The 14,203-nt window shown below is 41.5% G+C and overlaps 1 protein-coding gene across 6 annotated transcripts in view; it reads right to left on the reverse strand.

Moving 5' to 3' along the window:
* Nucleotides 1-11,605: 11,605 nt before the first annotated feature.
* The window catches only part of FXR1 (FMR1 autosomal homolog 1), a 1,317,598-nt gene continuing 1,315,000 nt past the window's right edge, over nt 11,606-14,203 (reverse strand). For 4 of the 6 annotated variants that reach the window (XM_069618666.1, XM_069618663.1, XM_069618668.1 and 1 more), the window contains one exon: nt 11,606-12,633. In XM_069618666.1, coding sequence (XP_069474767.1) covers nt 12,463-12,633 — 171 coding nt within the window. In that variant the 3' untranslated portion in view covers nt 11,606-12,462. The remainder of the gene's footprint in view (nt 12,634-14,203) is intronic. The other 2 variants (XM_069618665.1, XM_069618664.1) reach the window with 1 other exon arrangement.

A 14,203-nucleotide genomic window follows, 5' to 3' on the forward strand; every position in this document is an offset into this window, starting at 1 on the left:
CTCCTTTTTGTTTTTGTGATTTTTAATTTACGATTGATGATTTTATGTGTATGATTTTATGCTTATGTTTATTAATATATGTGTAAAGTTTGAATTTATTTTCAACCTATAGCACATTAAAGAATTTGAAAAGAAATAACAGGAAGACCCAAGTGCACTATACTGGAAGGTACATTGTGCACTTGCAACATGTTGCAGAAACGTTGCAACATTGACAAGGACTAAGGGAAACAAAGTCTCCCAGTACTGACTGTCTTTAAGGGCATGTCAGTTTCCCCATAATAAAGTGAGCAAAAAGCCCAGGGGAGTGTGCTCCTCTATGGAGTTTAACATCAGCAAACAGTTGGGGCGGCAGGGGGCAAGAGACAACTGGAGGGAAAATTACACATGGAATGGGCAGGACAGACTGATATGATTGGGATATTTCTCCACTGTGAAAGATAGTGTGCTAAAGAATATGGGTAAGGCCCTCATACCCAGGACTAATGTCTGGCATAGAGACTCTCAGGAATCCCCTTGTTTTTTTGCAGTTTTTTCATGACATGGGTAGTTGGAGCAGACTTTTTTTTCAATCACTGTAATAAAAGAAAAAACATGTTAGTGTAGGTAGTTTATGAGTATTGCATTGCATAGCAGATATTTCTGTATTTTGTAGACCCTCGTAGTTACCACTTTAGAAATACTATAGTTTAAACCAGTGTACTGTCCAATTTGCTCAGTTCCTGTGTTTGTTGATTAAATCATTGGGTGTGTGGGGAAAAAATCCATGCTGGATTAAAAAAAAAATTATACGTTGTGGTACAATACATTTCTTTGATTGAGTTCAGTAGGAGGAATTGAATATGTGTATGTTTTTAATTTGGAAGTAGTGAAAGTATTGTTGTAATTAGATAGCAGTTGGTGTATTTTATTTGTTTATTTCTTTTCCTATTTTAGTGATATTCATCTATGTGTTGGCTTGTTGCAGATTTTTGGGGCGGTTGGATAACTGTTGGCGTCTTGTAACTGTTCATTTTGTGTTTCATTTGAATAGTATTCATTTATTTGTTTGCATGTGGCAGAATCTTGGGGCAGTTAGGTACCTGTTGGCGTTTTCTAACTTGTCATAGTTTTGAAGTTCAAGTTTTGTTTAAATTCATACACAGGTTAGTACATTTTGGTTTTAAGAACATTAAATAAGCTTTTACAAGATTTGCTGGTAATCTCTGTTTTACAGTAATGTTAGCATCATTACATTTGACCCATTTACAATTCTTTTTTATATATGCAGTGTAGTGACCTGCATTGGTTGTGGCTCCTGCGTGGTATATTACACCTATCGTTGTGAAGGTTTCCTTACCAAGTGATACTTTACCATGTGTGAATCCACTTAGCTTGCCATTGTTTTTGGTACCATCTGCATTATAATGTAAAAGCATTACTATTACGTATTCACTATGTGTCTGTATTTGTAAGGTGGCAAGACCAGCACACTGTTCACCTCGCTAGTGACCCAAAGTGGGATAGTACAAACACACGTGTGCAAATTATAGGCCTCCAATATAGAACTGCGGTCATGGGGTCAGGTGAGCGTGGCCTGGCCGGGGGGATGCAGCAGGGCTTGCTCGGACATTCTCGTACGAGCACGTTTTGTCAGGGCTGGAGACTTGTTCCTTGCAGAGAATGTTTACGTGATTTGCCCTGTGAAGAGCAGATGGGTTGAGCCGACAGGTGGTGTGGCCTGGCTGTGGGAGTTGCCGGGAGAGTGCAAAGTTCTCCAAAGGAACAGAGTAAATGTGTAGAAATGGCGCCCACATTGGCGAATGGTAGCAAACAATTGATATATTTTAAAAAATATTTCTAATGCCAGTATGGTGTGAAAGGCTATTGCCTCCCATTTTGAGTGAAGGTCAGCGCCGTTGAATTTTCGCTTACGAGGTGATCAAACCCACGCATCGTACACAGTATAAGGTTCAATTGTTTTTTGACCTTGAAACAAAAGGAGGATTGCAAGAAGGGAGGGATATACCACTTAAATATAATAAGGTTCCCCATTCCAAAACTGGACAAAGGAATATGTAATTTCATTTTATGAACATACGTTGATCTGAACAGTGTGTCTGCGTTACGCCGAGAATGGAAATGCCAAATATTATGCAAGTTTTACTTCCGACGATTTTATAGACCAATGAGTCAACTTATCATTCGCGGACCGTTATTGCTGGCTTATATTGTACTCGGTTGTTGTTTGTGTCATACTGCAACGACACGCAACTACAACTTGTGTGTGTACTTGCCTTTGTCTCAGGTACATGGGCAGTCCAGGATCGAGATGCGTGTACTGTAGTGGGTTCCCCCAGGTTCCCCAAACGCCTAATTCAACGCTAATATTTAATTAAAATTCCATCTATGTGTTCTTCGAATTGTAACGTCAGCCTCCGCATCCTATTTCGAGCTGAACATACTGCATAGCACTAAGCTTTGAAGTAAATTGACAACTACTTTCCACGTTGTTTTCTCTGTGTTCCCATTGTTTCACGTCCGTATTCATCATTAGTTTTAATACGGGCCGAATTAATGGGTGAAATGATAAACTGTACTAAAGATCGGCTACTGAGACACATTTCTGTTATCGTTTTCAAACAGCTACATCCTGCCTTTCTGCGATTGTCATCGATTCCAGATAACTGATGGGTTTTTCAACCAGCAGCTGCAGATACACGTGAATGGCTGTATGAAAATGACTTTTTTGGGACGATCGCCATGGGCAGATATATGCCCTTACACGGTACCAGTGATAAGGAGCAACCTGACATTTACGGTGGCCTAGCGCCAAGCTGATGCCAAAGCCTTGCAATTCACAGTGCGTCCAATGCGCTTTTTATACCCAAAGGAGCACCACATGACTCACGATAAACATTTGTGGATCGAGAACGAAGAAAAACATTATTTGTTTGAATATGGCAATCACTGGATGTTCTCGGACATTTATTGTAAAATAAAAGTACTTTAAAAATTGTACAGTTTTGCTATTTCCTTTAAAAGTATGGTTTTATATTCAAAATCGGGACACGCTGTGTTGTGAGATGTGTGTTTATATTCCGGGTTCTGCATCAACTAAAGTTATGACGTAGGTGATGACTGGGTGCGTTTGGCTACAGTGTCCAGTAACGTCTTGGAGATAGGCAGAGAATATCACTAGGTTTGGTGATGTCAGCCTCAGGGGCAGGGCATTTGAATTAGTGCTGCCAGAGCAGTCCACCTTCGCCGATGTGATAATCTTATCTGCTGCCGCAAGATGGCCGCGCCCTGCTGCCTGATTTTGCATGGGTAAAAAAGAGGAAAACTACAGTAAGGTGCATAAGAAATGTTTGTACGATCGATCAACATATGCTTAGAAACACATGCCCCAACCCTCGGGACACCGGTTATGATAAGCTAAGCAACCATAACTCGCGCCACTACTGTGAACTGCTAAGCCTAACACCCAGGACATCAAAGATGACATCACAAATGTCATTGATGACATCACTGATATCAAATGTGCATTTACTTTTCATGAAATGTCTGTACAAGGGATTCTTATTGTCATGTTAATAAAAAAGTGTGAAGGATCATTGGAAGAAATATCATGAGGTACGTAGTGCATAAATCAGTGCATTCATCCAAATAGCATTCTATTATGTAGTTTCTTCCAGTATACTAAGGTACATTTGTAGAAACATAGGTATACTGAGCAGCAGACACGATGGATGTGCAATATTAATAATCTTGCTGTTAAATACAAAAATTATAAATGCTTTATTAGAGTTCTGCATTCTGTCAACATTTAATAAGAACCTAATAAAAACCACTTACTACCCAATTGCATTACTGCAAAGAAATCACAGACAACACATACAAATATGAGTATATAAAGGGAAAATGAAGTAAACACAAAAACAACAGTATTACCAGACAATCGTCATACCTAACTAATTATCTTCACGCACAGAAATGATTGCTCTACTTCAAAGCTACTACTTCCCTATGTATAACTATCACATAATGTGACTGGACCCTAAGGAAATTAGTGCGAGTACAATGTGTACAAATATGAGCATATCCAGGAAAAGTACAGTAATAAAAAAAACAGCAGAACTATAACAAAGTGTTCATAACCGTACTGATCATCTTAATACATAGAAAGCATTGCTGTCTTCCAAGCCTGTGTTTTCCTTATGTATAGGTTTCATATGCTGTGAGTGAACCCCAAGTGAATTCCTGTAAGAACATATTTGAAGTCTAAGTCTACAAATATAGTACTTTAATTTTTAGTTCCTGACTGTTACTGGCCTAGATATGTCAGTAAAGGAAAAGGGAGGGAGCCAGACAGGTGATGTCATCAATGACATTTGTGATGTCATCTTTGAAGTCCTGGGTGTTAGGCTTAGCAGTGCACGGTGGTGCGAGTTATGGTTGCTTAGCTTACCATAACTGGCGAATTCAGGGGTTTTTCGGTTTACTTGGAACCATAACGTCCCCTTAAAGTTGGTCACTAAATTTCATAGGTGTTTAGCAACGCAACTTAACCAGAACGTCCCTTTAGCAAAGTTTTTTAAATGAATATATATATGATACATTACTCACCGTAATCGTATTTCTGATGCTTGTATCTGCTTACATTCACATGCTGTGCATAGGCCAACATCTACTGTAAGCTGTAGAGTATTACAGTTGTTGTTTTCAAAACTCGAAAAGGGACATCAAGAGGGCGTGCCAGTAATACTATCCCTAGTGTGACGTCCATTGTACCCATGATCCCTCACGTGTCGAGGTCCCTCAGATTGTTATTTTTCTAACATGAGGTAGCATGGGGTGTAGCGCGAGTACAGTTGTATCCAAGCAGATACGTATCAGACAAGCTCATAAGCATCCATGCGCCTTCTCTCCGAGTGGATGGAGGGTGGGTCGCATGTGAGTCTAAGCAGATACAAACATCAGAAATACGATTACAGTGAGTAATGTATCCCTTCTGAGGCTTGTGGAATCTGCTTAGATCACATGTTGTGCATAGATTAGCAAGCAGTGGAAGAAGGAGGTGGGTTGCAAGACGTTTCATGAGCGAATAAATGTCTTAGAACCGCTTCACCCACTTGTGTATCTTTCCTGGAATGGGTGTCAATGCAGTAGTGCTGAGTGAAAGCATGCACAGAGCTCCATGTAGCTGTCTTGCAAATACTGTCTAAGGGAACATTTGCAATGAATACCAGAGTGGCCCCTGTACCTCTAGTGGAGTGAGCTCTTGGTGTAAAAGGCAGAGTTTTATCCGATCGGGAATAGCACAGTTGGATACATCTGACTATCTACCTAGAGATAGCGTTCTTAGCGATGCTATCACCTTCTCTGCCTGGCACTATGAAGACAAACAATTGATCTGTTTTTCTTAGCAGTCTGTCCTTTTCAACGTAGTAGAGGACTGCTCTTCTCACATCCAGTGTGTGGTTTTACCTTAGCAGAGCTCTTGGGCTCCTCGAAGAAAGCAGGTAGCTCAATTGACTGGTTTACATGAAATTTGGAGACGAATTTAGGTGAGAACCTAGGGTGAGTAGTTAAAACCAGTTTGTCCTTATGTATAACAAAGAAAGGATCCTGCACTGACAATGCTTGGATTTCACTAACCCTTCTTATGGAAGTGATAGCCACTAAAAGGCAGTCTTTTAAGTCAGGTGTTTGAGACTAAACTTGTGCATAGGCTCGAAAGGGGGTCCCATGAGCTTAGAGAGTACCACATTGAGGTCCCAACCTGGCAGTGGGTTAGAAATTGGAGGGTGGAGTCTCTTTACCCATTCCATAAATGCTTTGATGACCAGTACTTTCCACCATGAGACCTTATTATGGGAAGTGGTGTAGGCTGTCAAGGCCGCGAGATGGACTTTTAGGGAGTTCAATACTAACCCTGCATCTAACAAGGGGAGCATATAAGTTACAATGTTAGATGGAGTACATTCTATGGAGTTGATCTGCTTCGTCTGGCACCAAATTACGAATCTTCTCCATTTGTCAAAGTAACAGTGCCTAGTGTTTGGTTTTCTTGACTCTTTCAAGATATCCATGCATCTTAGAGGTAGATTGCGATGCCCAAACTCTGACCTCAGGAGCCATGCTGCCAAGTTCATGGAGTATGGTTGTGGGTGCACTGTTAGTCCCTCGTGCTGGGTGAGTAGGTTGTACTGGCATGGGAGTTTGATGGGATCGCACATTGCCAGTTTGCGCAGATGTGGATACCATGCTTGTCTTGCCAACATAGGAGCAACTAGGATAAACGTCCTCAGTTCCTTGTGTTACTTGTTCACCACCTTCCTCATGAGAGAAGTTGGAGGAAAGCGTAAGCAAATTTTACTGACCAACTCATCCATAGGGCGTTCCCCTTGGAGCCTGGCTGGGGAACCTGGACACGAAGTCTGGGCATTGACGGTTTTCGCTTGTGGAAAATAAGTCTATATTTGGGAAACCCCATTGAGGAGAAGAGGTGTTCTACGACTCCTTCGTGTAGACGCCACTTGTGTTCCTCTGGTAAGGGATCTCTGCTCAACGAGTCTGCTAGAGCATTGAGTTCCCCTCGTCCCACTGATCACTTGCCTGAGACCACTGTTTCGCTAACCACTCCTGTATGGGACCAAGGCGCACGTGTGGAACCAGGTAAATGCAAGATGCCATCATGCCTATTAAACGCATCACTTTGCGCACCCTTATCTGGCAGCCGGCCTGATAATGTGGTATTTGCAGAAACACATTTTTTACTCTTTCTCTGAAGGAAAGACCAATCTTTCCTCTGTGTTTAGGACAGCTCCCATGAACTGTTTTGAAGTGCTCGGCACTAGGCTTGACTTTTTCTCGATGCTGGAGAAGCCCAATTGAAAGAGGAGGTCGATTGTTCTTTGGATGTTTCGTCTGCAAATCAGAGGTGATTCCGGTTACGAGCCAGTTGTGCAGGTAAGGGTAAACTGGAATTGCCTCCCTGCGCAGGAGCGCTGCCACCACTGCCAGTACTTTTGTGAATACCCTTAAAACTAAGGTTATTCCAAAGGGCAGCACTTTGAATTGCTAGTGGTTGTTCGCTATCTTGTTACGCAAGAATCCTCTGTGCACTGGGAACATTGAAATTTGAAAATATGAAAATAGGCATCTTTCATATCTCCTTTTTAAGTAGAGGGATTACCTCTTGTAGCGTAGTCATGCCAAACTTTTGTGGCTTGACATACTTGTTTGCAGGGCGTAAACCTAATACAGGGCGCATTGTTAGATCTTTCTTTGGCACAAGGAAGTAAGTTGAATAAATACCCCCGTTTACCTGGTTGGCCAGAACCATTTCTATGGTGTCCTTTAATAGAAGTGTAGTTATCTCTTCTAGAAGGATCTGCTGATGTTCTTCTGAGTGGATTGTCTGTCGTGGGGGGTGGTTGTGAGGACGTTGTAGTAGTTTTATACAGTAGCCCCCTGCTGCTGTGGACAGCACCCATCTGTCTGAGGCGATTCCCTCCCATGCGTGAAGTTGGAAATGCGTCCTCCTACTGGAGAAACATTGGAGGGCACCTGGAGCGGAATGTCACTTGATTTGAGGTTGAGTGCCACCTCGAGCAGGGCCTCTGCGTTGTCCTCTGGGATAGACTTGGAAGGATTGGCCTTGATTACTTCCCCAGGAGGAGCCTTGTCCCTGATTGTAGCTGGATCCTAGTTGAGAATGTTGGCCTCAAAAACAGCAAAAATGTCCGTTACCTCTCAGTCCAGTAGGCTTGTTAGTGAGTTGACCTAAAAATTTTAGAGTGTCATACTCATCCTTTGCTGTTTTAAGTGCGTCTTCAACAGCCTTACCGAAGAGCACGTTCGGTTCCACTGGTGTGTTTTTTTAGAGTGGCCTGCGTTTCCGGCCTAAAGCCTGACTGGCGCAGCCATGTATGCCTTTTAATAACGGTCCCCTCTGTATTGACTCTTCCAGCATTGTCCACCGCATCAAAATTTGATTTAAGGAGACCGGTCGATACAGCCCTTCCATCGGCAGCCACCTGATCTAGTTGGGATCTGAGTGGCTCTGGGGCAGATGAAAGTAAAGCAGATACTTCTTCCCACTTGTGGCAGTTATAACTAGTCAAGAGGGTTGCGTTGTTCGCTATCCTGGTTTGATTAGCAGCTGAGGAGGCGACCTTTCTGCCCATGGCATGGATTTTTTTGCTTTCTTTATCAGGTGGAGCCTCGAAGAAAGCAAGGGGTGTGCCCGCTCTCTTCCTAGTTGTGGTGACAACTAAGGAGTCTGGTTTTAATTGCCCTCTAGTATATAAAGAGTCTGAGGGGGCAGGCCTGAATAATTTCTCCACACGTGGGTTAACGGCCCGTGTGAGATTAGGGACTTCTAAGGATAGCTGTATTCTGCGTTGCACTGATTCTAGTAGCGGGATAAACTGGCCCACTGTCTTTTTGTCCCCAAGGAGTTGTTCTGCAAAGTCTATCCTCCTGTGCCGCCTGTGTGTTAATCTGAAAGTGTTCAGCTGCCTTGGCTAATACTTCATTGAGGAGAGGTTGCTTAGCAATGGGGGAATCGACAACTGGAGTGTCTTGGTTAAGAGGGAAATCTATAGAGTACATGTTAGCCTCTTGGTCTGCCTCTGGGTCCTCGTCATCCCCATAGTAAGGTTCATCTGTATCCTCCTCAATAAGTTGAGGGTCAGATGCCTCCACAAAGGAGAGATCTTCTTGGTCTGATTGAGGGTCATAGACATCTATGACCGTACTTTGTAAGGGAACATTAGAGCAAGACCTCTTAGAAGGGGGTCGAGTAGGTAAGGCAGAGGCTTGAGAGCCAGAAGGGGCTGTGGTGGGAGGAGTGGAGTGGAAACTCTGAAAGTAATCTGGGTTTTTCCTCATAAAAATTGGCCATAAAGGTCATTCTTCGCATTACTCTGTCAATATCTTGGGAAGACCTTCCCTTGGAACTTGGGATCACCACAGATTGAGGGGAAAGTCCTAAATCCTCATTAGTGGGAGGTATTACTTTAGGCCTAGAATTCTTAGGTTTTTCTATGGGCTTGGATAATTTAGGCTTTTCCTTATGCGGTGTCTTCCTCCATTGGAGGGCTTTTGTCCCCATGAGGGGTCTTAGAGGTCTTTTTTGTGATGTTTTCCAACACTGTGGGGCCCAGAAGAGTGTTTCACAGACTTTTTGGGGCATGCCACCTTATCAGACATCGAGCATCTAGTTTCGGGTGTGGGTGCCGGGGTGTCGTCCGTGGATGATCGACCTTCAGAGGGAGTTTTTTTAGCGCCAGCTTTGCCGTCTTTCGATGGTTGGTCCCTGTCGTGCAGCGGACCTTTCTCTGGGTGTCGAACGTTGTAGAGTACTCGACTCATGCGTCGAGTCTCGACTAGGGCTTATGTACTTGGTGGTGTGCGTTTTTGTAGCGCTACCACCGCCGCGTGTATGGCCGCCAGCCTGTCCTACGGGGTCGGGGGCCTGCGCTTGAGTGGCTGAAGCTACTCCGCCGCCCTCGCCGTCCGAAAGTACGGCGTCACTGCCATCGCTAAAGGTTCCCTCTACCTCCATGGCCTCGAGTTGCCTGGCGTAGTGGGTCTAGTGTTTCATGGAGCGGTCCTTTAATGTCTTCGGCTTGAAGAGCCTGCACTCTCAACAAGACGTTTCAACGTCGTCTCTTGGAAGACACAAATTACAAACTAAGTGTTTGTCTGACCATGGGAATTTTCGGTTACACTTGGGGCAAAATTTAAACAGTGTATTTTTCATAATTATAGATTATGGCAGCTGGGTAAACAAAGTGTAGGAAGGGGAGAATATGCATCCTAAAATGGCCTTCCCTCTCTCTCCCTACTGTCTGGGCCGAGGTCCAGGGCGGCCTTCCAAGGCCGAACGGTCCGTCGCAGTGGTCACAGGCAGGCAGTCTTTCAGTCTTCGCTGACATGGTGTTTCGGAGGTCGGTGAAAGGATAGAAACAAATACTATTGTTAATTGTGAAAAGTCAATGGCTTAGCGCCGAAAGGAACTTCGCTATACGCATCCGTCTATCAAGGCAGAAAAAAACAATCTGAGGGACCTCAACGCGTGAGGGATCATGGGTACAAAGGACGTCACACTAGGGATAGTATTATTGGCATGCCCCGTCGACGTCCCTTTACGAGTTTCGAAAACAACTGTAATACTCTGCAGCTTCTACTAGATGTCGGCCTATGCACACAGCATGTGATCTAAGCAGATTCCACAAGCGCATACATATATATATATATTCATTATGTTATTTTCCAAACAGTTCGTCAAGGCACGATTTTCTTAAATTTAGATATCTATTATAAATCCTGAAGGTAACTGGGCCCAATCTACAAAAAAATATACATGAAACAGGGTATGTTTAATGAGCAGAATGTGTAAAAACGAAAACATTAGTGAAACTGAAACACCTGGTGATTTATTGCTGAATGACATACATTAGAATGGATTGTTTCAGAGGATTTATATTGGGACGGGAGAGGCAAGAATCCAACATTTCAGAAATCTTCTGGGCTCGATGTATGACTGGTAGACAATTGAACCTGAATCTGGCAATAGTGCAATTTAGGAGCAAAACTGAAAAGTTGCTTATTAATTCAGTTGAGGACTGCCTATTGTACCTTTGTAAGAATGTATGTTGAGATACCGAATATGCTATTTTTGTGCTAATGGATTACTGTTTTAATATTTGCAATTAATGTATACACTTTGATTATTTTAACCATGAATGCAATATAAATAATTTTCTTAAAAAAGAAGACCAGTAGAATGCTTCAGAATGTCATCCAGCATGAAGTAACACTGAGAACTTGCACGACACTAACCTAATAAAGCTTACCCGCAACAGTGGCCAGTTTCTCCAATGGTACTTGCTCACTATTTCAGCAACAACCTTGCTCTTCTGCAACTTCCTCACTAATCACCCCCATAACTCTCGTGCAAGACCCAAAGCAGCAAGTGCCCATGCAAATAGGACAAGGTACTCTAAGGTCCAAAAACATGAAATTATTCTATGCTGCACCAGAGCTTGGTATCAAGACAAGCCTGCATCAACTTTATAACATAATAAAATGCTTTCTTAATGTGCAAAGTTCCTCCAGTTTCACAATTTTAAAACAATGTTTTGTTAAATTGTAAAAGGTGCAATGTCCATCTATTTACATTTTCACAACCCAATTTGTGAGCAATGAAGTGAAAAAAAGACTTTCTAATATACTATATTATTTAAATGGAAGCTTAAACGTTTCTAAAGGAGAAGGTGAACAGGGTTAAGTTAAAAGAAATGAATAATGTTAAAGCTAGCAATGGTTGCACTTCTCCACAGAAGTGATTTCAGTTTAAAAAAAAAACACAAAAGTTTCTTTAGAGTCTTCTGTAGAGACCATTCAACTTTGGATTGGCATACTTTATGAAAACTCACATAAGCGATATGTAAAGAACCAACCACCTCATTTGGCATGAACATGATCAGATGACGTCCCTGGAACAAGAATGCACTACTTGTAATCTTTTAAAGGCATCTTGTAATATCACAACATTTAACCCATATGTAAGTAGGAACACAAGTTACAAAAAAAAATAAAACCAAGGCGATAAAAGGAAAAAAGGATTTAATCAGAAAATGGAAGATCAAAGTTTATTATTTACTACCTGCATACAAAAACATATTGCACATCAAACAACCAAAACAAAAAGTACTCTTCTAAAGGACTAACATTTAGTTTTGTACAGAATAAACTTTCTGGAAATTTATCATTCAGTAGTTTGGATAATGTCTGTAGTGACATGACTATGTTCAGTTTAGTGTTTAAACTAAAGCTCTGTTTGATTTTTAAATACTGTACAGTTTAATAAATAAACCAAACAAAGCCTCAATAAAGAACAGTCAATGCCAACATTTTCCAATATCCCTGCAGATGAAAAATTTGACAAATGTATTCCAGTGGTCTGCAGTTTCTCTCCTCTACATACAGCATTTAAAAAACATTTAATAAAACAGACCAGTTTCCAGACTTAACTAATGGAGAAATTACAATTCAGTGCAAAATATTTTAGACTGCATTTCTTTCTCATTTTCCCTCCATGACGAAGTGGTTGCATATTATTACAAATGTAACAAAAGCAGCCAATGCTTCCATAAAGAATATTATGTGCCGCCCCTCCCCCTTTTTGCCATGTTTTGAAAACAAAGGAAAAATTCCTATATAGCCAGCAATTTCTTTCATGTTACATATACTTTCAGAAGGCACATCTGATGATGTATTTATAACACAGTAGGTGTCAACTTATGTTTAACATAGGATTTCTTCAGGATCCCTCCTCATTCTGTATTCCAAAACGGAGGAACTGAAAGTGCGGTGTAAAACTGGCGATCCTTATTCTATCTTTGGCAAGCTTGTACAAGCACTATTGTAAAATGTAATGTAAAAACTGTAAACTAGAACTTCAGTTTATGAAACACCATTTAATATGGCATCTTGATTGCTTCCAGCTTCTTGAAGGGAAGTAGACGAATTTCTTTCTTGTGATCTCGATTGTGGCTTCGATTTATCAACTGAGGGAGCCAAGGGGCCATTTAATGACTTTTGTGGAGGAGCATGTTCTTCAATCGCATCATTTGCCTTAAACATAAAAATACTGGTTTTAATAACTTGTGTAAATATTCCCAGACAGAATTATTCAAATTTTATCACAGCATAGTACTACATTTCATCCTAGCTTATCTTCAGAAATCAAGTGGTATTTCTAGGTTATAGTTGTAAAAAGACAAGGACATGTATGTCTGTGAAATAAAGCAGCATCATGTACAATATGTTTCACCATCCAGAGCACCAACCTTGTCAGAACATGCTCCACAACAGGTGAGGTCATTTAAATCAGAAAAACAGAAAGCTGCATACATTTCTCTAGTGATATTGAAAGGTTCAAACATAATATGCCACATAATATCAAAGTATTTGATTATTGCTGTGCTCTTTGTACAACCACTCTTCTGCACTCTCGATTTGGCACACAATCTGTGGGATAATCACCATTTATACTTCCGGTAAATGGTAATAAAAGGTTTGTGCCAAACCTTTTAAAAATAAAAATTCTTATTCCTCGGGAGCATTGTATTCTTCATACTTTGTTTAAATCTTTTTAACAGTTGTAATTCAAGGGAACATTTACTTTTACTCACTGCAGTTACTCAGTATGGGGTGATGAGCATTTTTCAATGGCAGCTTTAATATACAGCTAAGTTTAATGGAGACCCTGGGTATTGGCGCGTGTTCAGGATCCGTTACATCCTTCAACTTCCATAGGTTTCCCTTCCTTAGACCTTTTCATCTGTTCAAGGGTTTGTGAACCATTTTTCTACTGCTCACAAGTTTCTCTTCTTGGCCTTTTTCTTGGTTTGTAATTCAACAGAGCAATTACTTTAACTCACTGTTACTCATACTTCTAGTCCCCTGTCCCCTTCCATCATTCTGAGGATGCCCTCACCTTAGTATGGGGAAATTAGAATTTTTCTGTGGCTACATTAATAAACAGTACAGCACAATTAAATCTCTGAGCATCTCAATGTTCAGGCCATGTCAACTCCTTAAACTTCCCTTCCCTAATCCCCCAATCCTTTTCCTTTGTTCAGGGGGTTGGGATGCATTTTTCTGCTGCCCACATGTTTCTTCAGAGGGCATTTTTCTTGGTTTTCAGAATCATATTAGCATCCGCACTCTGGTTACTGGCCCTCGATTGATGCCTATGACATCTGGATATAAGCAATACAAATCTTATCTGCCCCACTTCCCTGAAACTGATCTATTGATCTATCCTCCCCCACTGGCAACAGTACCCTGTACCCTGCACCCCAACACCAGTGTCCGGCATGCTCTCTGTAAGGAATACTTTACATACCTGTAACTCCTGTTCTCCAGCATTGGTATCTTCATAGATACACATGCTCTATGAATATTCCCCATCGTCAGACTGGGAATTCTCGGTAACAGAGCAGTTTATTATATACATTGGAAACGGCAATCACTTTAGTGCTCTAACATTGTCATTTTGAGTCATATTGCCCCATAACCAATAGAAAGGGCTCCCATAGCTCCGCCTCTGGAGGCCAGCTTCAGATTTTCTTACTGCACATCATGTGTTAGGAGTCCGCAGAAATCTCTCGCACAATTCAAGTTTTTTTGTTTTCACAGC

The sequence above is a fragment of the Ambystoma mexicanum genome, chromosome 10 (assembly GCF_040938575.1).
Source record: "Ambystoma mexicanum isolate Mex_15411 chromosome 10, UKY_AmexF1_1, whole genome shotgun sequence".
NCBI classification, from domain to species: domain Eukaryota; kingdom Metazoa; phylum Chordata; class Amphibia; order Caudata; family Ambystomatidae; genus Ambystoma; species Ambystoma mexicanum.